Here is a 26495-nt window from a genome sequence, read left to right as displayed (position 1 = left end):
TGATATTGTTACCTGTTTTTTTTTTTCAATGTTTCTAAAATGTGCCATTAAGCAGGGAATATGTTTTCTGAGTAAATACCTAGATAGATGGAAGTCACTGTCTTTGACCAGGAACACATAGATAAATAAAGCCATGGACAAGAGAATATTTCAGATTTACATATCTGAAAACTGTTTCAGGAGATTGCTTTGTTGATTGGGGGTACCACATGCTTATTTCAAGAATGCCCAGCAATACAGACCATGAGAATTCTCATGGGTGTTGGATTATGGCCAACATTCACGATAAGCTGTGACACATAACTGACCTGCTTCCCCCCACCCCCATCATGGCCAAACATTCATAAATGTGGTTTTAGACACCTCCCAAATAGATGCCTCAAAACACAGCCAACTGTCGGGGCCTCAGGGCCCTGGGACAAAACCTTCCCCCATTTTAAAGACCCTCTGAAATGCCGCTTCCTCCATAAAACCTTTCCTAACTAAGTGGAAACGGGAACCAGATGTTCTAAAACTTGACTACAAAGATAATCATATTTACTCTACAACCTAAGATACCATCTAGGACCAAATTTGTGCAATCTGTTAATGTAGCAAAGTCACCAAATACTGCCCTGCATGGGATGCTGGCAATCCTGAAGGGTCTGTGAACGTCAAGGGCAGGAGCTGGGAATTGTTCCTCTTTTTATCCATAGCATTGACTACAAAGCCTGGTATATAGGAAGTGCTCAGCAAATGACCTTGAATGAATTTATTCCCACTCATCCTTTTATTTATTTTATAAGCGAGGTTCAGAGAGGAAAGGGAGCCACACAGAGAATTGGTACAAGAATTCAGACAAGACTCTGGGGCTCGCTCTCTCTCTTTTATGTTGTGTAGCCTCTGCTTGCTCATGGCTTCTTTGTGTATTGTGCATTATACCTACACCAGTGTGGACAGACTTAGAAGGTAAGGAAGGCCTGAGAAGCTGGTGCATACACGCTGCTGCTGCTGACAGGGGCAGAAGTCCATGATGGCTGGCTGATGTCACAGAGGCAAAGGAAAAGGATTTTTTTTTTACCAGCTTAGTTGAACACTGTGACTTCCTTGGAAAGTAGACAGAGAGGATAAAAATTATGAGCTACCTAAGCAAACAGACCTGAATCAATATCCCAGAGAAGGTTACCCAAATTTGCTGAGTAATTTTCATTTATCCATCCTTTCTTCTTTCTATCCATATATACATCCTTCATCCAACGATCCATCCTTCCACCCGTCCATTGCCAAACACAACTCACTGCTGTTTAAACACTTCTTTAAATTATGTTTACATCTACACATCCTTAAATTTAACCCTCACACAGATCTTGTAAAGTGTCTACACCAATTTAACAGGTGAAGAAAGCAAGGATAAAGGGGCAAAGTACTTTTCTCCAGGTCACAGAAGGCAGCAGAACGGGGATTTGAGCCCTGACCTGACTAATGCCAGAGACCCTATCCTAATCATTCTGCTCTCATTTGTTTTCAAGGCACAAGGACAAATGTCACATTTTGCCTTAAGGAACGTAGAGTGCAGTGAGAGAGAGGCAACCATGCAAATCTTCCCTAAAATAGGAATAACCTCCAGAGTCCTTGGGAATATTGTGTGGAATTATGGATGTAAAGCACTTAGCACAGTGCCTGGCACATCACACAAGGACCATTCCAGGTGAGAGCAGAGAATTTTATATGTGTCTTTGAAACCCAGCATTGCTCTATCAAATTTAACTTTCTCTCCCTCTATTTGAATTACATAACAAATAATATAGAAAAATCATCTTCCTTTATCCCATGACAGAATATTGTGGACTTAATCCCTAAACAATATGCTTTAGAAAGCAATTGGGGGGTAATTGTAGATACAATATTAAAGGAAATTGGGAAGGAGGTTGGTATGGAGGAAGGGGGTTTGGGAAGAAGGAAAAGATGCTTAAGAAGCACCTACCCTGCAAATCATCAAATGTGTCTTAGGCCCGGGCAAACCCAAAGGGGTCCTATCCAAGCACACAAAGATCATGAATCACTGAGTGGTTCAATCCATGAATCATTTTTGGAAAAAGAAAATCCATATCATGGTATTAGTACTTTTCCTGACATTCTTCTACTTCATGGAACCAGGTTGGGATTTCCAAATCCTTCTAGTTAATTCAAAGGGATTAACATCTTATTTTCTGTTTTTAAACTTCTTCGTAGCATTGCTGTACATGATTGCACAACTGCTCCAGTTTACCCCAAAGAGTCGTTTCAGTTTAATCCTTTGCCTTGAGATGTCTGGCAGCTCAGATGGAGCCATACCTCATATTCTCATGAAACTAGGCTACATTTAGATATGTAATGAATATATATCATTAATTGGTGGTCTGACAAGTGAATAACATGACTGGAAAAAGGATCAAGCAACTGAGCTATGACCAGGCCAACAAACATGTAACTCTACTGAGAAAGAAAACCTTAAAAGGCAGTTGCTTCATTAAGATGACCAATTTTCCCACTGTAATGTGCAGAAACAATACAGGTGGACAATAAAAATTACAATAGCTTTGCATCAAAAGACCATGTGACCCCCCACACACACACACACAAAGAAAGGCTATGCCTATGACTATAGCTAATGTGTATGTTTTCTCTTGAGTAACTCATGAAATTTACCTAGTACCTCAGCTACACAGGAAATCCCCTAGGACGAGGACCTAAAAAGTCAGATTAAATTCACTAACAGTGATTTGACATTGATTTGATATAGGTTTGACATAGATTTATATTGTGACATAGATTTTTAAAATTAATTTGTCACCAAATTATATTGATTTTGATTTGCCCCCATGCAGTATTATTATCTTCTTGTGTGTTCTTTCTGTCTCCTCTGAACTGATGGAAACATAGTAATAGCATCAGAATAAGAAGTGTTTCTGACTCAAATATACATGTCTAAATCACCTAGTTCTTTGCATCATGAAGTTGTTCCATAAGGTTGCCCTTGAAATGATATCTCTTCCAGGGCCTAGACCATAAAACTTGGATTCATATACAGTCTTTTCAGAAAACATATCTAGCATGCCAAGTGATGGCTATGGGTGTTCTAAAACCCATCAAGAAATATATAGGAGACTCCAATGTCAATCCAACTGTCTGACTTCAAGATCATCTTTGGGTCAACAGTAATGACCTAAAGAATTCCATCTAGAAGCAAGGAAATCAGAACTTTGGGTGTCCTAAGATGTCCCCTTCCAGACTGACTCCAGGCTTAACACTGGATATGTTGACATTCATGCCATGATATTCCAATTCTTTGGGTTTTTTGAAATAACTTTTGTCAATCCTCTACTCTCCTCTCCATACAGAAGGAAGAAGGGTATGTATGTGTATGTGTATGTGCATGTATATGTGTGTGTGTGTGTGTGTATATATATATTTCTTTGGGGATGTATGAACAGTTGAAATTAAAACAATAAAAAATCCACTGATTTCATTCTGAAACATCTCTCAAAAGAAGAGGCATTTTCATTTCAGCAATATTATGAATGGAGTTTGTACCATCTTAAGACCTCAAGAAAGTCTTATTTAACAGTTACTGTACTTGATTCAAATAAAGAGTAGAAAACATTCACAGATTTTAAATAAATGAGAACTTTTGAATAAAGACATTGAATTCCTAAGACCATAAAAATTAAGTCTGGGGCTTGGCAATATTGAAATATTATGGATTTTCAAATCAATTCTTGGTTTACAGCTTTATGAATACTTCGGATTGCATCCATGTTTCAAAACTATTTCAGCTTTATTTTTTTTTTCAAATTTATCTATATTAAACAAAGTGTAAGACTACTAGCAATATTAGCAGTATTCTGCTCCCACACTCCCTCTAATGGGGCATTCTGTTTGGGTGGGTCCTGGGAAGTGCTGGTCATATACTTCTCAGGAGAGCCCCATAAGGGGGGTTTTTCACCCCATTATGACATGAGAAATCCCAGGCTTGGGGTGATGGTGTCCTGGATCCAAGGTTATAAGGGACAGCTGGCAATTCTAACCTCCAGCCAATTCTGAAGTTGGTCTCTTGCCTTTGCTGCAAAAGTGGAATACTTCCATTGTGTCATGGGGAATACACCACAATAACAACTTCCGTCAAATATCAAAGTGATCAAATGCCATCTCACTCAGCTTCATTTTTCCTACTTCTAAACCAGAGTAGCCTTTCCTTCCCATCAGTCCCTCCATTAAGGTGTCAGTAGTACAAGCGACACCTGCCAATTGAGGACTGGGGCTGGGGGGTGATATCTGAGTTTAATCACACCCCTCCCATTTTCACAGATTTCTCAAGCTTGCACCAATTTTGCTTCAAAGCGTCTTGATGCAGACTGGGCCTTTGACTAAAGGTCAAATAATGACCTCTTTTTCTGGTAGGAAATAAAAATTATTGATTAGCAAAGGTACTTTTTAAACTTGTCCCATAGAAGACAACCAGATATTTATAAATTATTTCTGGGGAGAGTTGGACTTAGAAAATAATTGCTAATAAAATAATTGTTAAGCAAACCCTTAATATTTACAATATTTACAAATAATATATTTAGTACATTATTATAACTGTACTTATTTACTGAAAGGATTTGAAAAGTACAGAGATGTATTAAGAAGAAAACAAAATGAATACTGGTTCTACCACCACTGGGGAATATCCACAGTTAAATGTGGCAATGAATTATTTTCCCATTTTTTTCATACCTCTGTTTCTATGTTTACACACAAACATACGCATATTACAGGAAAAATAATGTACATAAAATGTTACTTTCTGATTTTAAATTTAATTTATATATTACATTATTAAATCTCTTTTAAACCATAATTTTTAATGGTTTCCTAAATATTCTACATTTTGGAAGTTCAATAACTTTTGCAAGCACTTTCCTATTATTGGGTATTTGGGTTCTTTTTTTCCCTATTATAAATAAAACTGCAAGTCACTGAACAATTTAGGCTAAATTCCCCGAAAGATAATTATGGGTCAAAGCATATAAATGTGAAAATTCTGGATTTGTACATATGTACTTGCAATGTTTTCTTGAAGGGTTTTTATCAATTTCATTTTATCATTTTCATGCTTAAAAACAGTGTGAAGGTTTTAACAAAACTTTTTAATTTTATTTTTCATAATTAAATTGATTCCTTGTTCTTACCTTGTCTTTTTCCTGATTATAATAGTACAAAATTGCTATATAAGTTTAATTATATATGAAAATGAGTTAAATCCAGAACCTTCTTTTGTTTTCCATATACATACACAGAAACAGATCACGAGGTTATTTTACATTAACAAGTCATTGCATTTAAATTAGAAATGCAAATAGCATCTTGCTTTCAAACACAGCTCCATGGTCCCCCTATTGGCCAGCTTGGGTATTCAGCTGGAGTTGCAGCTGTGCTGCACTGCTGGCCATGTGCAATTGGGAAGGCATGTACTTTGAATCTGAGTGACTTGCATTCTTTTATTTATGGTTTCAAATGCAGAGCTGGACAGGGCCATGGAAAAGGGGTTGGCCAAGACTCACAGGGATATGAAACTCATAAAGTTCACCTCCTTTCTTGGCAGCAGAGTAGTCTGTCTGAGTTGGCCAGCCACAGACACACTCACACAGAACTACAGTGGAGAAGAAAATACATGCTTATGTGACCATCATCCTGGTTGAGCTACATATTATCACTCAGATTTCCACAGGGTCCATCCTCTGGCCAAGGGAAGAGCTAAAGGAAATAGACTTGCTCTGGTTTCTATTGTCTTTGCTTTATTCATAAAAAATAGATCTACCATTTTAAACTATAGCCCATTGTGTGATCATTTTTCAGAATGCAAATACAGTCAATCTAAACAGCCCCAGCTTGCAAATGAATACTAAAACATATAAATAAAAAATAAATAAATATAAAATGGTAGATGATAAGGAGGAAAGCATGGTTATCAAAGCAAGAAATGGTAGTTTACATACAAAGTAAGTAAAGGTAAAAGCAAATGAGTCATAAACCTGAACCAAATGTAAATAGTTACCACCTAACAGTTTTGCACTTAATTTGCATTAATTTAGCTGGTTATCTAACTGTGATGAAACACTAAAATAACTAGACTCATAGTTCTACAAAAACAGCAGCTTTGCAAACTTTCAATTTTCTATTTTCAATGTCAGTTAATTCAGCATTTCGAAGTATAGAAGTTAAATGAGGCAAAGAATGATAAATAATGCTCCACAATTGCTGAAATCTGATCACACTGAGATAAGAGCTAGGCCAAATTCTGTTTGCACACGTTTGTGTCCAAAGAACAAGGAAAAAAAGGGAGAAAAAGAATGAGAGAGAGAGAGAGAGAGAGAGAGAGAGAGAGAGGAAGAAAACTAGATAAATGAATGCTTCCATTTATCTTCCCTATATATAAACAAGGAAACAAAGAATATGCAAATAGGTTCAGGATCTCATTTACACGAAGGAGGGAAAATCAATAAAACAGTTCCACCCTGAAAGGAAAATCAAAACTTGACCTCCATTTAAGAAGCTAATTTATGCACTCCCGGGTCCTCATACAAGTTAAGCAGCACAGAATATCACAGCAGGCATAGAACAACAGACCTTGAACCCTGCTGTGTTTGTTCAAGAAGGCAAGTTAAGCTATTCCTAACAGGAAACAAAACACGCGGTCAGGCTATTAAACAGGGATCGTTTTGCCATACTGTGCAGTCCTGAATGTATCAACTGCTGTTCCAAACAGGATTAGAGATGTGGTTTGCTTTAACTATGGTTTTGAGAAAAATGCTTATGCCTGCTCAGAATTTTCAGGCTGATATTAACTAATATAGTTCCAGGCAAGATAGAGCACCTACAAAACCTTCAAGAAATGGTCTTTGACAAACTCCAAAGTTGTGTGAACAGAGCACAAAATGAAGCAAAGGGACAGGTTAACCCACATCAACAGTCAAATCTGGAATTCCCCAAAGAGTATTTTTTATTTTATTCAAGGACTTTCTCTACAATGATTAAATTAAGTGCGTAGTGAACAACTGATGTTTTGTTCCTATAAACAGAACCTACTTGCATGAATAAACAGCTTGAAAAAGTGGACTATTTTTGCCATGTATGACTACTGAATATACATGTGCAAATGGCTTTGGGTAATTCCACTTTGTTATTATGAAATAAGATTTCTCAGATATTTTTAAGTCAAGAAGTACCATTTAAGGGAAAAAAGATGTCTTTCTCACAAATGTTCTCTTTCTATTGTTGAGTTCAAGGGCACTCAATCCATTGTAGAAATTGGTTTAATTTCCACCAAAAGAACAGATCTGTGTTGGCTTGAAGGCTTTGGGTCTGCATTGCTATATGGTTTTCAGACAAAGTTCAGGACTCTGCCTACATAATTGGGGAAATTATGTAACACTCGTCAGGTGTGTCACCAGCTAGTCGCACCCCAATGGTGTATCAAAGGTTGCAATTTACATAGTCTAGGAATTATCCCAAAGGTGCAAAGAATCATAGGATAAACAAAACAAAATAATTTTTTTCGCAAACCACTGCTGTAGAAAATAGTCATAAAGGGCTAATGGAGAAATCCTGGAAGACCCTCAAAATATAAACCATAACTTACAAACAACAACCATTAAAGACTGCTACACATAAGAGAGACACCCAAATGGGACATTTTTAGTTGTGGATCAGCCAAGAGATTAAAATAAGCATGTTTACAGAGACATAACTATTTAAAATATTTATAGAGAAAACAGTTGCAGATGATACAAAGATAGATTCCAACAAAAACATAGCACAAATGCAGACACCATATGGTCCAATGAATGTGCTCATGACCTCATGGGAAAGGCAGGCCAAAGATGTAGTGGCTGGGGGTGCTTCCCCAGAACAACAAAGTCCTGGGTTTGGAAGGGGCTCATTATAATCACATCCATGGATGGGTGAAATCTATGGGTAATGTCAAGGGCAGTGGAAAGAAATCTCTCAAAACAACTGTCTCTGAAAGCCTTGAATTTGTTGGGGTCTAAAGTCCAACCTCCATTTCTTCCTGATGTCATGGATGAAAGTACAGTCATTTAATGCACAGAATTTCTAATAAAATAGAAGGAGCAATAAATACCTTCTGGTTTCTTTTGTCAGCTCCAGATTTTTCACTAGGCCTGAGTCAGAGCCAAAAGCTCTCATGATCTGCTCTGGAACTCTGGAGCCAAGCCAAGCCAAAATGGTACTAGGAGCTCTAAATTTTGTGAGCATCCACCATGTGTCAGGTACCGTACTAGGCATGAGTAAGAGAAATAACTCATAATAAAACTAGTAAGTCAGTATCATCATTATCATTGAAAAAACAAGCACCCTTAGGTTCAACTGGGTTAAGGAACTTGCCCATGTTCACAAAGAGACACAGGTTGGATTTGAACTCACCACATTCCTTTGCTGATCAAGCAGCAAGACATTATATTTGAGGGGAATCAAGGCTGGTAAGGCACTCATCCTTCTTGCAAAAGTCTCTTCAAAGACCTATGTTTTTCTGTAGCACACTAGATAATTTAATCAGTTTGTTTGAACACCACAGGTACATGGAGCTTGGAATGGGAAGTGGGAGTTGGTGAGCTTGTACAGTCTGGGATGAAATCCTGATACATCCCAGAGTGATATGGGCAGAGAGTAAAAGTGTATTTGCAGGGCCCCCTGAAGAACTGGGGAGAAATGCGGAAATGTGGGACTTCCCCACCCGGGTTATTGCTGATTTTCTCATAAACATTGGGGACTGCCAATTTGGTGGGCTGAGCCCTCGATCTGGGGGCTTTCCCTTGTGAGGCTTGTTGCTCCAAAAGAGAGGCTAACCTACTTATAATTGTGTCTAAGAGTCTCCCCCAGAGAGCCTCTGTGTTGTTCAGATGTGCCCCCCCCGCTAAGCCCAGTAGGCAAGTGAACTCGCTACCCTCCCTGCTACATGGGACATGACTCCCAGGGATGTGAATCCCCCTGGCAACACTCCCAGGGATGAGCCTGGACCCAGCACTGCAGGATTGAGAAAATCTTCTTGACCAAAAGGGGAAAGAGAGATGAAACAAAATAAGGTTCCAGCGGCTGAGAGATGTCAAATGGAGTCGAGAGGTCACTCTGGAGGACATTCTTATGCACTATATAGGTACCACTTTCAAGTTTTGGTGTGTTAGAATGGCTAGAGGGAAATACCTGAGGCTGCCGAACTGCAACCAAGTGACCTTGATTCTTTAAGACGATTGTGTAACTATGTAACTTTCACAGTGTGTGTGACTGTGAAAACCTTGTGGCTTGCACTCCCTTTATTCACTGTATGGACAGATGAGTGGGAAAAAAATGGGGACAAAAATTAGATGAAGAATAGGATGGCATGGAGGGGGTGGAAAGTTTTGGGTGTTCTTTTTACTTTTGTTTTTATTTTGGAGTAAGGAAAAGGTTCAAAAATTAATTCTGGTGATGAACGCACAACTGTATGATGGTGCTGTGAATAACTGATTGTACACTGTGGATGACTGTAGGGTGTGTGTGTGAATATATCTCAATAAAATTGTGAAAATAAAAGGTCTCTGCAAGTGTCACTAAGGTAATATCGAGGAGGAGAAGGGAAGAAGTATGAGGGGCAAAGGGGTCCCAAGATCCCTAGAGTTGGAGACTTGTGGCCCCAAGGGAGAGTACATTCAATCTTTAGTGTGCGTCACCTCAGCTCCCTTCACCCTCCAACCTAGATACTTGACATTTAAATTCAAACTCCTCCAAAAATCTGAATTGCCCAGAAACTATCCCAAAGAGCTCTGAAACCATTTCAGACGCAGCTTAATACATTTTTAAAGTAAGGTGAGCATCTTTTTATATTTTAATAGAAAGAAGATAATTTGTAAGTATGTCGTGTACAGAATGCAGAAATATTCCTTGGTTATATAGGAGCTACAGAATAACTGGGCTATGTAACATCTTTTGTAACTATGGAAAGAATCAGGAAAGCTTTTGGGGCATCCCCCTTGATTCTGGGCTTTCCATGACCATAATAGTGTGGCTTTTCTGTGTAGGGCATGTGATGTGAGTCAGTATATTATGACAGAAGGAAAGAGTGTGATGAACAAACTGCTAATGAAGACTCGTGTGTCCCAGCAGCATTTATTACTATATTCTGTGTTGGCTTGTTTTGAATTTGCTTTAAAATTCTACAACTGATGGCACCTCAAATTTATGATGAATCTTCTACAACAGGAATGCTTTTGTATATGAATCAGTGGAATTTGGTAAACTCTGTTTACAGACAAATTTCAAATGTGACCTATTAAGCGATCATGTCCTATCAAAGACATTGAGCCTTCCAAACAATCTGGAATTCTGACCATATATTTACCCTTAGAGCAGTTACTCTACTCAAATACTTTAACTTTTAATGAACTGTTCAGTCCTTTTGTGATGGCACTGAAGTGTAATCAAACATTACCACAAGCCAAGTCACACACTAGTACGTCTTGCCTTGTTTAAATATCTTGAATATATTTGAGTAATTGTGTAATGATTTCTAGGCCCCTGGTTGTCCATATGGTCTGAACAGACTGTCTTTTGTGGAGCATTTGTATTCTTTCTCTCAATGACAAGAACCAAATAAGCTCTGCTGCCAACTGGAGAGCTTTGGGAGTGGTACTGCTTAGATTTGGGGGTGGCACCCTACCCCCACTCTTGAAATGAAACCAACCCACATTGGCACTCCAGAAATTGCTGTGTCTTCTGGGAGTCTTGCTTATGTTTGTGAAATATACAAGAACAATGCAGCAGGCAGCATGTGACATGTTTTGTGTCATAACTGTCCTTAGGATATAACAGCATGCCATGGGGATGACACATCAAAGCCAGCACTGCAACCACATGGAGTCTTTCGGGACAGAGAACACTGTGGATGGTAGAAACAGATCATCTCAGAAAATGAGGACCAGTGAAACGGCCTGGCCATTGGCAAGAACTCTGCTCTAAGGCTCTCTAGGTGATATGGGTGTTGAGGCAATCAAAGGAGCTCTTGATTTTGCAATTAATTGAACCCAAGGGAGTTTTCAGAGATTTGGCTTAGGAGCCCCAAATCTAAACTTGGTCACTGGGTCTTACTGATTATTCATGCTATCTATCTCCCTTGGAAATTATCCCAGAGAAGGCCTGGGATGCTAGTTTAAAGGAATGTGCTAAACTTACTCTTGACCTATTATTTGAGAATTCTTAGGAAAATGGTTAGGCATGGACTTGCCCCACCACCAATGGCTGCCACAGGTGCTTTGGTTGGACTAACTCAGCAGGGGGATGGGGGAGAGCTGGATCCGTTGGCCTCTCTGTTTCTGCCCAGCTTCAGGTTTCTGATGCTGTAAGAGGAAAACCATTTCACTGGTCATGAATAGTGCCAAATGAACAACACCATGGAGACATGCATGACTAGTGAGTGCTGGAGATGACCAGAATGTGATGGAAACGAGTTTACCTTTTGTGCCTGAGGGAGCTGTAACATACGGGACAAAAACAAAAAAAAAGAGAAGAAACAATCATTATACGAGAAGTTAATGTTAATTGTAAAACTTCAAGAGGCTGTCACTGACAAACTGAAAAACCAAAATGGGGAGAAAACAAGAGGAATAAAACTAAAGTCAAGTCACTTCCCAAAACAAAGCTACAATGACGACGATACAATCTGCGATCTGAATTGAGAGTATTAATAGATGATCTCTGCGTTTGCAGCGTTTGTTTTGGGAATACCAATGCCCTAGGCAGTTTGGTAAACTTCTGCAAAGCTGGAACTGAGGTTCTTCTGTTACACAGACCATCAGAGCAATTCCATGGCCCAGGTCCTTCTTCTTACACTCTAGCAGTTCTCAGCCAGAGGAGGACTCTCTGCAGAATATTTTCTGTTCTCACAACTTGGGGATGCAGTACTCTTGGTTTCAAGTGGGTAGAAACCAAGGATGCTGCTAAACATCCTACAATGCATAGGACAGCCTGTCCCCCTAGAAAATAATTTTCCCAAATGCCCATACTGCCAAAATTGAGAAACCCTGCTGGACATAAAGGTAAGAACATTAGAAGAATGTTCTGTTTTCAAAGTCAATTTTTCTTGCTTTGCAGCACATTAACTGTTCCCTTTATTGGCTGTTAAGGAAGCAAGCACAAGGGTTTGTGCATTTGAAGTAAAGCTGACATTTTAAGAACAATGAAAAGGCAATAAGTCAATCCATAAAATAAGGCATAATAGCTTTCCCAATGGCACAGATAAAGAGCTGAAATTATAGGTATGTAGAAAAAGAACATTTATGGGACCTATTTGTCTATATTTCTACATTGAAGCTATCAGGCTGAGGTTTAATGTCACAGTATTTGTGACTGTCATTATAGCATGCAGTGTTTTGAAAGGCATTTTTTTTCTAATCTAGAATGGAATTTACATTATCTGGGTATTAAATACTGACACTAGGAATTAAATCATTGCCAAGACTTACTTCTCATTAGTGAGATTAACAGTTATCGAGTGTGAACTTACAACCAGGTGATGTAAGCCCTTTATTTGTGTTATTCCACTGAAACACAGCAACCCAGTGCCATGTACTCTTATTATCCCCATTTTACAGATGAAAAACAATCGGAACTCATAGTCTAAGTAATTATACAATGTCTCATTGTAGAGTTGGGTTGTCTGACTTTAGAATACACAAATTCAACTTCATCACACAATAATAAAGGCCACAGAGACTTGGGAATTGTGACCACAGTCTTTCCCCCATCTCTCTCGAGTTTATAACATCACAAGTGTTAGAAGATGCACCGTACCTATGTTAGACATCTTAGGGTTCCCATTTGAATCCTCTGCCTCTTCTCTTCTCTTTTTACTCGGTGAAGAGCATTCTCTCTTCATAGGTACAAAGACCAGGTATTTCTTGAACATCTCCTAAGCCCCTACCCCTGTGGACTGAGTCCAGCAAAAGATAGAAGGGATCAGTGCAAACCAACCAGATTTCCTGGACCTCAGAAACATCTCCAGAATGGTCTGCTCCACGACGAGCGGAAACCAACCTTCCCAACACTTAATTTCCAAGTGCTTTCGTCCCCAACAAGTCTCCCAATCTAGGAAGACAGCAACATAGTGATGTTTCTCTGATTCTTTTCTCAGAGATGGCTGCAATTATTCAAATAGGAAGCTCATGAGTTCCTCTAGTGCTTCTCAAGAGTTCATCAAAAACATATCAAGGGGTGAGAAATTGACCCCGAAATGGGAAATCACTTAAAGAAAAGTTTCTTAAATACTAAACATCTTTTCACACAATGGAAAAGAAACCTTGGAGATGAGAACATTATGGAATGATAAATGTCTGTTTCTTTAGGAAAGCATTTGTATCGAGTCACGGCTCATGTCATTTGAAACGCATGGTGGGGAAGAGGGAGAGGATGTGAGAATTACAAATGTTTGATGAACTGTAAAATAAATAGCAAAGTTAAGTCCTGCATAAACAGCCGGACTTCACAGGCCTCTCTGAAAGGAGAGCTTCCCTTTCTCTCTCCTTCCTTCTTGGTAGAGCACACCTCTTACTGACTCACCCATTGAAGCATATGAGAAGAAATCCTGGGAAGAAAAATGAGAGACTAGGCTTTTGTGGTGATGTCTTCAGTTTAAGAATGCCCTCAAACTCTCCGCAAAATATATATTTTCCTCAAGAAATAACTCATGAGAACAAAGAGCAACTTTCCTATCGGAGATTTTAAATAACATAAATTACAGTTTGCAATGCCCTAAGCAGGTTGGACCTCTAAGAAAGAGCCTCAGAATAGAACATAACAAATTTAGATCAGATCATCGGCAGCCACAGACCTACTGCTTGGGCGTTGGCTCTTCCGACACATCACTCACCAAGCATTCATGAGCAGCACACAGCTGTCTGGACCAGGAGCCATACTTAAGCTGGACGCTGGGCCCAACTTAACCTCTGGCTGGAGTCCTGAGACACATGCCTTCCCATCCTTGGCAAGTGTGCTAGCCTGCAAAAGGGGATGGTAGAGGGAGGTTGGTTGGGGAATGGGTTAGAGCATGACGGTCAATAGCTTTTGCCTTGAGAGTCAACTCTGATTGATCAGTAAGAGTGTCTGGAGAGCTTTATTGGGAAGGATTCTGAAGTTATGTCTGAGTTTAGTTGGAAAGAATGTTATATAGCCAATTATCAATGTTTGCTGTGCGCTGAGAAAGAAGAATGGCAAAACATATTCCTGGACTTAATGCTTTCTAAAGGTCTTATTGTACTTTTTCTTTGTAGTTCTGAGCACATTTATAATTACTCATGTAATGCATCGGTTCAATGTCTCTCTCCCCTGCTAGGTCACAAGCCTCGTGACAGCTATATGTATGTCTGAAGTTCTCTAACCTGTGATTGTTGCTCTCCTTATTAGATAAGGGACCTGACTACTAGGGTATACTCAGAGTTGATACCAGGGTACGATAATTGGGGTAACTGCCATATCTCTACCTCTACCTCTATCTCTATCTCCATCTCTAGTCTATATACAATGCTAATAACTTAAGGTGATGGCTTTCAAAAGAAAAAAGAAGTCTCTCTGACAGAAGGATGTGAAACTCTCAAATTCCCATATGCCTGGTACACACTTCAGCATATGTGTGGACTGTCTTACTGACCAATGGCTGTGCATAAAGACAGCCTGTGAATGTCCCATCATCATACAGCCTGAGGTGAGGCAACTTCTCTTCTTCTGAACACATTCTTCTGGACGCCCTTTCTCCTGCCAAGTCCCCTTGTCAGGCATTACCAGACCACCTCCACCTTTCTGGGTCTGTTTCCTCATTTACTACATGAGGGGTCTGGACCAGGCAACTTCAGGTTCCTTCCAGGCCAGACACCTGCAGATTGCAGGATTCTATATCCAACTGTACATGTCCTCAAGCCATTTTTTTAAAAGGGAGGGGAAAGAAAACCAGAATTTTTTGGAGGAAGGGTAGGGAGAGCAAGAAGTCATGGCATGGTTTTGGGCTTGCACATTCCTAGGGAAGAGCCAGGTGCAGGATGCACTCATGCACTCTAAACTTTCAAACATGGAAAGTCTGAGAATTAGGGTCATTTAGGAGAGAATGAGGGAAAGGAGGGTGGTGATGATGAAGGTGGCAGTGATAATGGAAACAGCCACCCTACTGAACACTCAGTTGGCCAGGTCTTGCTAAGCGCCTTGCCTGCTTTAGCCCTTTTGATCCTCACCTCTGGCTCTCTGGCCATCTCCAGTTTCCAGATAAGAAAACAGTTAATGGTTAGAAGGGTGAAGTGCCTCACCAAGGTCACCCCGCCAGGAAATGGCCAAACTGGGGGTGAAAATCAAGTCTCTCTGTAGCCCCGCCTCTGCTCCAAATACTAGGCTCACAGAGCTGATATCATACAGACCAAGGGGTACAGGCACCAACCCAAGCTCCTGAAGGATGGTGAGGCCCTTGCAAGCCATTCCTTTTGGGTGTCCCCTGTAGGAGGAAGGGGGTTGAGAAATCCCAACATGACCTCTTAGGGGAGCATCTGGATGGAGGACAGAGAGTCCAGCCCACCAAGTGTCTCAGTATACTGTGTCTGATGCATGGTATAGTATAAATATTTGTCCATGCAGGACATTTACTTTGCTTTTCCCTCACTCTGAAAATCTTCTCCACATCCCTTCCACCTTGCCTAATAAACATCTATTTCTCACAGAACCCTTGTCTGACCTCTCAGTTATATGCCATCATCACATACTCTCATAATATCAAATACCTCCTATTTACAGTACAGTTACTAGTGGGCTTCCAATTAACCACTAAGGGCTTCTTTTTTGATATCAGAAACCCAATTTTTAGCCAGGTTCAGCTAAATCTCCATGTTAGAACTAGGTGTGGCCAAGTGACTCAGTTGTGATCAACACCATATAAATGGATGTGGTTTTCCCAGGTAGGGTCCTTTAAAAGACTCCCTCCATCCTGCTGCTGGGAAAGCAGATGAGATGGTTGGAGCTCTAGCAGTCATTCTGAACAATGAGGGGAATTTTAAAGCTGGTAGCCACACACTGGGATGGGGGCAGCAGTAATGACAGGTGATCATAATAGTTAATGTTTAGAATGTGCCATCCACCATTCTAAGCACTCTACCTATACTAACTTATTGAAAGCTCACAACTTATGTTTGTTCTATTTTTTATCCCAGTCCTACAGATGATAAAACTATAAGGCCACATGGCCAGAGAGCAGCAAAGCCAGGATTTGAGAAGGGGGAGCAGTGAGGAGGCTACTCTCTATGGAGAACTGGACAAGGGTAGTGGTCTGACTCTAGGTTGACTCAAGAGTAAAGATGATGGACTGGAAGATGATATGAGAAAAGGAGAGACATCAAAGATGATTTCAAGGTTTCTGGCCTGGGCAAATGCAAAAAATGGAGCTGGCATTTATTTAGAAGCATGTTTGAGGAAAAATACACAGACTTTAGTTTTATCTAAAACTAACAAAAGTTTAAGATGTCTCTTAGACATGTAGGCAGAGGTACAGGGTAGAAGCTGGGTGTATGAAGCTCGAGTTCTGGGAAGAGGCCTGAGCTTGGGCACTGTCAGCATATAGATGAGGTTGCCTAGGGAGCAAGTGCAGGGAGAGACAAGCTTGAGCCTGGGGACTGAATCCAGATCTGCCATTAGTGGCCCCTGGGATGAGGAGGAATCAGTGAAAGAGCCTGAGCAGGAGTGGTAGGTGAGGTAGAAGGAGATCCTAGTGAGCTCTGGGTCTGATGCTAAATAAAGAAGGTGTTTCCAAAAGAGACAGTTCCCGTTCAGAGGTGAAGGGGGCGTTTTAAAAAAAATTTTCCTAATTTACCTCACTACTTGTCAGAGTTTCACACAGAGCCCCAAGGATGACTGGGGGGGACACCGTGTGCTCTAGCTCAATGAAGTTCCAAAGTTGAGTGGCCTCTCTTTCAAAAATAAAACTCCAATTAAAGCTTTATTGATCAAAACAACACACTTCACTATGAAATTTTAAAGACCAAACGGGAAACACAGTATCTCCCTGCCAACCATTTAAAACAAAACAGCCTGGCCTACATATGTTTATTCCATTTGTAAAACTGGCCCTTTGCCTCAGGCCTTATGAATGAGCGATAAATCCCTGCTTGCTGCAAAGGCTCCTTGTGTTCATTTTTCCCCTTATGGATGTTTGCATTTATAATCTTCCATTCTTCTTCATTAAGCAATGTGGATAAAGATCCCTATTACTCCATATAATAGAGGAAGTTCTATTAACTGGCTCAAATTCCAAAACCTATTCCAAGGAGAGGAAAATCTCTGATGAGCTCAGATTTGGCAGTCTAGGTTCTGTCCCAAGTTCAGCCACTTCTGCCTCCCCAGGCCAAGCCACGGTTATTGCTCATCTGGTCTACCCAGTTTCCTGCTTGCCCCAAGTCCTTTCTCTATACCACACCAAGATGATCTAAAAGTATAAACCAGATGCTTTGCCGGCCCTTGGCCAAGACTTGCTTGCCTCAAAGCCTTTGCATGGCTATTTCCTCTGACTGTTTGATGCTCTGCTCTCCCCACATATCAGCTCTCCGACTGCCTCCTCCTTGCCTCATTCCTTCCTCCCCATCTTTCACATTCCAGATCAGATGGCATTTCCTATGAGAAGAATCCCTATCTCCATCCCAACTTTTTTTCTTTGGCATTATCTTGGGTTTTTCCTGTCTTAGCATCTATTGCATTCTTCTTGTTTACTTGTTTGCATTTTTTATTACATCTCCACAGAAGAACTCAAGATGCATCCAGAGGCCATATCTGTCATATTCAATGTTTTATCACCAAGGCCTAGCCCTGTGCCTGGTCCATGGTAAGAATTAGATAAATATTTGTTGAATGGATGGATGGAAGGAGGGAGGGAAGAAAGAAAAAAAGGAAAGAAGGGAGGAAAAGGGAAAAGTAAAGAAAGGGAATGGAAGGGAAAGGAAGGGACAGGAAGGAAGAAGGAAGAAGAAAGGAACTTCGAGTCAGGAAGACCTGGTTTCAAATCCTAACTACCAATTACTAGCACCAAGAACTTGAGAAACAATATATCATCTCTGAACTCCAGATTTCTTATATGTAAAATTGTAGTAGTAACACTCTTTCATGGGACTAATGTCAGGATTAAATGAGAAAATACATGCCAAGTCCCTAAAAAAGCTGATAGTCCATATGGTTGCTGTTTTTACTCCTTGACCTTGTAAGCTCCAGAGTTTCCAAGGTTGCCCCCAATCTGATGTTGTGTGAGAGGTGTGGTGGTTTCAAGCTATACATACCTAGGAAAAACATGTTCTTAAACTTAACCCATTCCTATGTGTGTGAACCCACTTTAAGTAGGACCTGTTGATGAAGTTACTTTTGTTAAGGTGTGATGTGGCCCAACTCAATCAAGATGGTCTTAATACCAGTACTGAAGTCCTTTATAAGCAGAATGAAATTCAGACAGAGAGAGAGACAACCACGGGAAGTGAGAAGCTGAATTCAGTGAAACCTGGAAGACAATGGAGAGGCCAGGAGAGGCCAAGTGCCTCGCCATGTGACAGAAAGCCAAGGACCAAGGATCACTGGCAGCCAGCCCCGGAACGCCAGTCTTTGGGAAGAATGTATCAGCTCACCGATGTCTTGATTCTGAGTTTTTCTTGGCCTCAAAACTGTGAGCCATCAAATTCCCATTGTTTAAGCCATCCCATCACATGTTATTTACTTTAGCAGCCTAGGAAACTAAAATAGAGATGACACTGAGGACCTGGAATCAAAAGACTCATGCTGGGCCATGTTTATTTTTTAGCAGTGAGAACAGGTACATACTGATTTCCTACAGCTCTTTCCTGATTTCCCCTGGACCAGAGGCCAACATCTATTTGGAATATACCGCGTGGCTCCACAGTTATGCAAAGCCATGTGCACACATATGAGACTGAATTTGGGGTGCTGCCTAATTAGCCCTGCGCTCGATTGATCTGAATAAATGATCAGTGTATGGATTCAGCAGAAGGTGAAAATCTAGAACAGACTCCAAGGAGAGGTTAGCAGTTCTCAAAACTGAATGCCTTACAGGCAAAAGAGCATGTTTCTTCTTTGTCCATACAACCCACTGTGAAGAACTGATAAGGCCTGAATGAAGTATTTTAAGTTGTGTGTGAATCTTACAGTGAATATGTGACTCTTGGCTCTCATCATTCAGACCCTTTCATTCAGCAGTAGTTTCCTCTGGGCAAGGCTCTATTTCAACCTCCAGCTTAGGGACAGTGACTTACCACTTTCCCCTAGCCACTTTCATTAGCTCAGGGGACCTAGTATAATGAAGACTTTTTTAAAGACAACCAAAAAAATACTCTCCTCTTCCCCCTTTCCTCATCCCCCTCTTTCCCTTGTTCCTTTCAACCAGGACCCAAGAGGATGTGCTGCTGAGGATGGACCATTACAAGGGGCCTGAAGGTGAAGTCAAGGCAATGAGATGGAGAGAATTCTGCACCAACTGCATCATTTAAGCCCCAGGTACATGATGGAATTTAGATTCCAGTGGCTTCTAGCTTAATTGGAGCCATTGGGGCATCCTGAGTCAACTGAACTTTTCTCATCTCTCTTCCATAGAAACTTTCAGCTGGCCATCTCTTGTCTTGACTGTTCAGGACTAGATTTTATTTGTACAAATCAAGAGATTCATCAGTATATTTCCATAACTGCTTACTCAACTTAGAAAATACTCAGGAGTAATTTCCTCAAAAGTTTTCCAAGGTTATATGTGAAATTCCCTTAAAAATGGGGGAGGGAGATCATATGTCTCTGAAGTCTGGGAGCTATTCTAGCCTTTATGATAATAATGGGTAAGTCAGGGGACAAAAAGGTATCTCTCTGAGGCCTTTTCCTTCTTGAAATCTCCTCCTCTCCTTGCTTTCTCATGAATGTCAGTCTACTTCCTCTATTCCATACTCCTTATCTAGCTCCTGACATGTGGGCACCTTCTTGCTCATTCTACAATCCGTAGGAGGGATGACCTCACTCAACCTCATGGCTTCACCTATTCCCTCCAGGATGGCAGAGGTAAGGAAGCAGGAAGAGGAGGAGAGGGTGGGAATAGTTGTAGGATCAGACAACCCTGCAGAATGGAAGATAAGTTAAAAAACAAGGTCAATAAATGAAAACAAACATAACTAACTTTTCAGCTTTAAAATTATTCAAAATTCCCTGTTCCCATCTTTGCTTCATATTTTATTATTCCTTCAAATCCCGTTGGAAAGATTCATGAGGAGAATGGTATCTATGTACTCCAAATTTTCTTGCTTTCATCAGTTTGGATATTATCTTAACTTGGCCATATATAATTTAAAGTGATTTCTCAAAATCTAATTTGAGGTACAGATGGAGACTTCAACTTTGCTTTCTACTGGTGTGTTTAAAGGAAAGGAAATGCTGGGCAGAAAGACCTTTCCTTCCAAATCCCATACTTTTAAAAGTGTTTCTTTTTAAAAATCACACAAGTAATGGGTATCCCTTGCAGAAAATTAAATATAAAATAAGACAATATTTGAAACTACCTATGATACAAACATCCTATAGTTGATCTTAGTTAACATCACATAAATGACTGCATGGTATTCTGTTTTTTGAATATATACTAAATTACTTATCAAATTCCTGTTTTGTTAGGTATCTAGGCTGTGTTCACCTTGTTATTAATATGAAAGACTGTAATAAAACATCTTTACAGTTAAATTGCTGCATACTCAAATTCTCAAGAAGCTGAATTGTTGGTTAAAGGGCACGTGCATATTTAAGTCCAAATGCTCTCAAGAGAAGATGTACTACTTTACATTCTGACCAGGATTCACTCTTTTCACGTTCATTTCACCATCCACAAGTCAATACAAGGTAGCATCATTAAAAAAAAATCTTCCAGTAATTTTAAAATACAGGTCATGAGGAAGAACCTTTCCAGTGGTCCAAATAATTTAAAGACACAGAGAATAATAAACTTCAAAATTCTTCAATGACCAACTGGCTAGCTATGCTGCTAGCATACACAGAATACTGCACTGCTCACTGCAGACTAGAATAACCAGGATATTTGCTATAAAAGAAGTGGAATGATAACTACAGGTTAGATTTTGAAAAATTAACTTCATATGAAAAAATTGGTCTTTTTATTCTAGCAGTATAGCTCTCCCTAGATGAAAGGCAAACCTCCATAAATTATTCATTTTATGGCAGACATTTTTGGGGATGCTGGAAAATATGAATTATTAATGGACAGACCAGAACAATTCTCATATTACATATTGCTAAGGACTATCGGCTGGAGGAAAGCCCAGACATTTCACTTGTTGCAATATTCTGAAATTTCTCACACTAAGAAGTCATTTCTCATAAGACTTGAACTCCACATGGTATTGGAAAAATAAGTTTCTAATTAAAACTGTCATTCTTCAATCTTATTTTGGGTGGTCATCCTGCTTAAAAATTATCTGAAACTGCAATTCTGGCAATGTAGGGAAGCCCACAGTCCTTCTGATACCTTGTGAAAACACGGGTTGGTAGAACTAAAAGAAAATTTGGCAAAGATGAGCTGGCAACCCAGGTACTAATGGGTATGAAGATATTAGTCTAAAGCAGCGGTGTAGATTAAGGAGGATCTGATAGGGAAGGAAGCTCTTTTCTGCAGGATTCATTTTGAAAATTTCTGAGCAGGAGGCAAACCACTCAGACCTTCTTCTGAACTCCCAACCTACCAGTGTCACTTTTCAACATTGTGACTGCATTCAGTTGGATGCTCTAAGCTGCTGGTTTTAATTAGAACTTAATTTGCAAAAATGTTTCATAATTTATGCACGTCATGTAATTCCTCAGAGACTGTGAACTTGGAGCCAACTCAGGGCCATATAAGGAGCCATTGTGATGAGAAAGTTGGGGGAGGAGAGGATGCAGGAGGAGAAGTACCAATAGGGGTGCAACAAAGGAAGACACTGATAGTTTCTTCCAGCCTCCAGTCACTTGGGATGACATGGTCTTGTTGTCTGAAAGCAGAGAGTCCATTTGACAGGTCAATGACAGAGAACCAGAAGGCTCAGCAACAACCAGAACGGCCCTCTGAGGAGAGCCTCACCAGGAGATATGGTGAGCCAGAGAACTTGAAACCTTCCAAAACAGATGAATGGGTTCCCACTCTCCCAACAAAAGGAGACATAAAACACCCTTGGAGGAAAATGAATGAAAACTCAAGAGTCTGCAATGAAGCCATTACTTCACTCAACAGATGTCTTCAACAGGGAATTTGAAGGGATCTGCCAAACAGTTGAACCACAAAAAAATCTGTGTAGCAACTTAACTAGAAATGCTGGGCCTCCTAGAAAGATAACCAGAAAAACTCTCCCCCAACATACACACTTTGTTAACTGTAAAGTTAATCAGTCTTCAGCCACCCTCCATGTCTACAATGGAAAGAGTATAGAGACAGTATTTACCATAGAAAAAAATCAAAGGGGCCAGAAATGAAGATAAACATGCATTTTGTATACTCATGAAAGCTGAAGCAAAACATTGTTGCTATATTTTTTAAGCAGCCAACCCAGTAAGTTACACAGTTCACAATGTCCACAATACTAAAAACAAAGTATTAGCTTGAGGCAAATACAGTTACAACCATTTTGGCTATTATGTCATACCTATTATTGCAAATCCTCACATTCTATAAAATTGCACCCTAAAATTAACAGTTTATGGGGCAGACCACTCAAACCTTTAGCAACTTGATAACCAGAGCACTCAACAAACAATAACCTTAATAAAATACCAGCACAGTTTAAAAGACATGTTAAATCCCTGTTAAAAATGAAAGTACTTAATATTAAAACAAAACAAAACAGAAGATAGCTTGAAGGCAGGAGATGAAAGCAAGGATTGAGGTTGCTGAGTAAAGCAGACAAGAGCAAAATGCTCCAAGATTGGGGTGAAAGAGGCAGCAAGCACTTCCAAGGGAGGACACGTGAACAAAAGGAAGCAAGGGGAGCAGCATCAGGTGAATGTATTTCATGTTGCAGTACTGTGCTTCTTGGTAGTTGCTGTGTTCCTATATTCTGCTTTTATCTACTGTTTCCTTAGTGGTGCAAAACATTAGCAGTCTGGGGAAAAGTTTCTGTAAACCAATGAGACTTTGACTTTTAATGACTTCATTCTCTATTTACCAAATGTATATAACTAATTAACATTCTACGTAGAAATGCATGCTGCAGTAAAACAGACAATATTCTGATTACTGAATCCTGACAGATTTTTTCATTGAAAATGACACTACGTAAGATATTGGATAATATCTTTGACATCTTTGGTAGGCAAAATGAACAGTTACAGAGATTTCTGTCTTTTGATGCAAGAAGTTTAATGCTCAAAAGGAAGCTAAGTAATGAAATTCCTGTGGGTAACACTTGAAAATTTCATAATATAGCACCTGAAGTGAGCAATATTTTAAGTGTCATATTTCACGGGATTTTCAAGGATGGGGGCATCTTCTAGATGTGTAGAGCCTTCAAGGTTGAAATAGGATTTTACAAAGCAGCTCTCCTTCCAGAAGTCTCAAGCAATTTTCTGGGGTCTATGTTTGGTTCCTTATTTGGGTTACTCATTTTTACTTAACAATAAGAGAATTTTACATTTGTACAACAATATTTTAGCTTACAAACAGCTTTTGACATATAATAGCTCTAAGGTGAACAGAGAGTACATATCATAAGGTTTATGGGAGTTTTATAAAACAGGGCCACTGAGATAATAATAAAATGTGTGCAAAAGTTCTAAAACTCATCAACAGAGATGACAAACTCAAGAAGCTACAAAAAAATAAAGTGATTGTTATGTTTTAGCATGTTTTGTGCTTTGCTATGTAGCAAGTGAAAAAATTTAAAAAGAATCATCAAAATAAAATGGTTCAAAAAAATGCGAGGGAGGTGTTACATAAAAGGCATATAATATTGTCATGTTTTCCAACATCTTTAAATGGCTATACTCGGATTTTATGGGTGAATTGTAAACCTCTCAAAATAGTGGCTCTGAGTAGAGAGACTTCCCTCCAGAAGCTTAATCACAATGAGCATGACTTCTACTACCCACTGAAATTGCACAACAGAGCCCAGCAGCAGCCAGGGTGAATGCCAGGCTAACCACTGTGTTCTCCCACCTCCTCAGCTACATGATCACTGGTAGAACATTCCTGCACACAGGGAGATAAAATTCTTGGGAAATACTGCCCCAGTAGATCATAAGCCATGGGGAAAAACTATCCCTATATCTCTTATTAATCTAGAACTTACTCTGGAAACAGAGGATGCAATGATATTCTAGCTTGCGTCAGTGTAAATGACACCCACGGCTGCCTCCAGGACAGAGAGCAAGTATCATTTAGAACGCCCCAAGAGGTCACATGACAACAGTCCATCTCTTTAACATCATTTGAAAGAGAACCTTAAAGCATCACAGAAGACCACTCCAGAGCAGTGTTTCCAGAAGAATGGGTTCTCTGCTACTCTGGAAAATAGCTGACATGAAGCTTTCACTGAGCTTCCTGGGAGACAGTGATAATTCTCTATCTCTACCTCATCTACATCTATGTCTGCAACAAAGGATCAAGGATCCTCTGATCAAGTTGGCCCTTCCATTTCCTGCCTCCTTAAATAAAAGCAAAAGACTCTCTTTCAACCATCAATAATGCATCTCCTAGAAGTGAACACATTAAAGATACAGTTGAGAGGTGTCTGTCAGCTGTGAGTAACAGAAAACTCTTTGCCCATGTTCTGAACTAGGGAAATATTCAGGAAACCTCCCTGCTCTGTGATTCTAGTCAATGAAAAGTTCTTTTGTATGAAAAGTTTATGAACATTTCCTTCTTTTACACCGAGTTTTACCTTGGCCCACCAGTGAACACATTTTATGTTCACCTGACGAATAGAGAAAGAAGTGCCAAAGCAATGTGCTGAAAGGTATTAATTTTCTTTGTGTATATGTAAGCACCTCTGAAGTCAAGATTGGATCCTGTTTACTAACAAAGAGAGCTTTTACGTGCTGAGTGCTTCCTCTAAGCCAGACATTGAGCTAAGGCTCTGAATGCATCCTCCTGGAAAATTTTCACAACCACCCTAGAGAGTGAATACAATCATTTACATTCTATAGGTAGGAAAACTGAGACTCGCTCCAAAGACTGGTTTTTGACTCAATAGGATAAACAAGTCAAAGAATCCAATTGGTCTTTTCCTAAAAACTTAGAATATTCTATTAATGGACAATGAAGAGACTACTAAGTGAAAATATTGTGGCCTTCATGCCAGTAAACTAGAAGATAGCTTTGTCCTCCACTCAAGCATGCTAACATACTTATTATCACACTACTTCAGGCTTATTGTAGTCATGTCTAGAGAGGAGATCTGCTAATATGCTAAGACTTCTGATTTTCTGAAAGTACATTTTCTTTCCCCTCCTCCCACCAAAAATTCTAGGATTTGGCAATCCATAAGCACACGTTGCCAAACACATGTCTGTATTATTTTGAAGTCTGTGTGTATTTTCAGTGGAATTTTTTCTTATGGTCTTGATTAATTTACAATTAAATAATAAAACAATAACTCTTATTGAACATATTTGTTTCCAAGTGCCTTTTTGCCATTCTGCAAAACTTTTTCTCTTGAGAAAGTTAGGTCTTACCAGTGACACTGGGGCCCAAATCTCAGAGACAAATTTGCTTCTGAAGCTCACATTTAAGAACCAAATGAATCCAAAAAATAAAAAAAATAAAATAAAAAATAAAAAACAAGAACTATAGGAATCCAAATGCTAAGAACTGAGCTACAAAATGCTGTCATTTATACCTAATACATAAGGTAGGTAACACAAGGTTAAGAAATAAAAAAGACAAGCATTAACTTCTGCTAAAATTATTCTGAAACAATATGTTTATTCTTTCTTGAATATGAATGGACAAAAGGAACAATTTAAATAATTTTTAAGAAAAACTATTAATAATAATTATCTTTTATCTCTAGGTTTCTGCTTGTCATGACAATGAAGTAGCTAGTACTGTACTAGCCCTCCTGTCACAAACAACCATAAAACTGGATAGAAAAAGTATTTGAAGAAATAATGACATAAAGTTATGAACGTAAACATAGACAAATATTACTACACATTGGACAAGAAGCAAAACAGACTGAAAGGGAGGAAAATGTGAGATGAACATCATGATCACTCCAGTTCTCTACCTGGAGACATTTGCTGACACCACAGCAGGGACGGCAAGCCCAAGCAGAGTCTGGTAGTTGCACTAAATTGAAAAAGCAGGAAACAGAACTTGGAAAGGTCAAGAGGGCTACAATTTGCAAGGCAGAGTACCAGAGAGGAGAGAGCTACACAGAGAAAGGACTCCAGAAATCTGCAGAGAGGAAATG

The 26495-nt window shown here is 39.6% G+C and overlaps 1 protein-coding gene across 7 annotated transcripts in view; it reads right to left on the bottom strand.

Annotated features, from left to right (window-relative positions):
• The window catches only part of CACNA2D3 (calcium voltage-gated channel auxiliary subunit alpha2delta 3), a 1184653-nt gene that overhangs the window by 277047 nt on the left and 881111 nt on the right, over window positions 1-26495 (bottom strand). For 5 of the 7 annotated variants that reach the window (XR_005210766.1, XM_037798412.1, XM_037798439.1 and 2 more), the window contains one exon: window positions 11510-11527. The exons of the other annotated variants lie outside the window; for them this stretch is intronic. Coding sequence is in view for 4 of the 5 variants with exons in the window: in XM_037798412.1 (XP_037654340.1) it covers window positions 11510-11527 (18 nt within the window). In the remaining variant the exon portion in view is untranslated. The remainder of the gene's footprint in view (window positions 1-11509; window positions 11528-26495) is intronic. 7 annotated transcript variants of the gene reach the window in all.

The sequence above is a fragment of the Choloepus didactylus genome, chromosome 1, assembly GCF_015220235.1.
Source record: "Choloepus didactylus isolate mChoDid1 chromosome 1, mChoDid1.pri, whole genome shotgun sequence".
Lineage (NCBI taxonomy): Eukaryota > Metazoa > Chordata > Mammalia > Pilosa > Megalonychidae > Choloepus > Choloepus didactylus.
The sequence above is the reverse complement of the archived record's forward strand: the minus strand, read 5'-3'. Positions and strand labels throughout refer to the sequence as shown.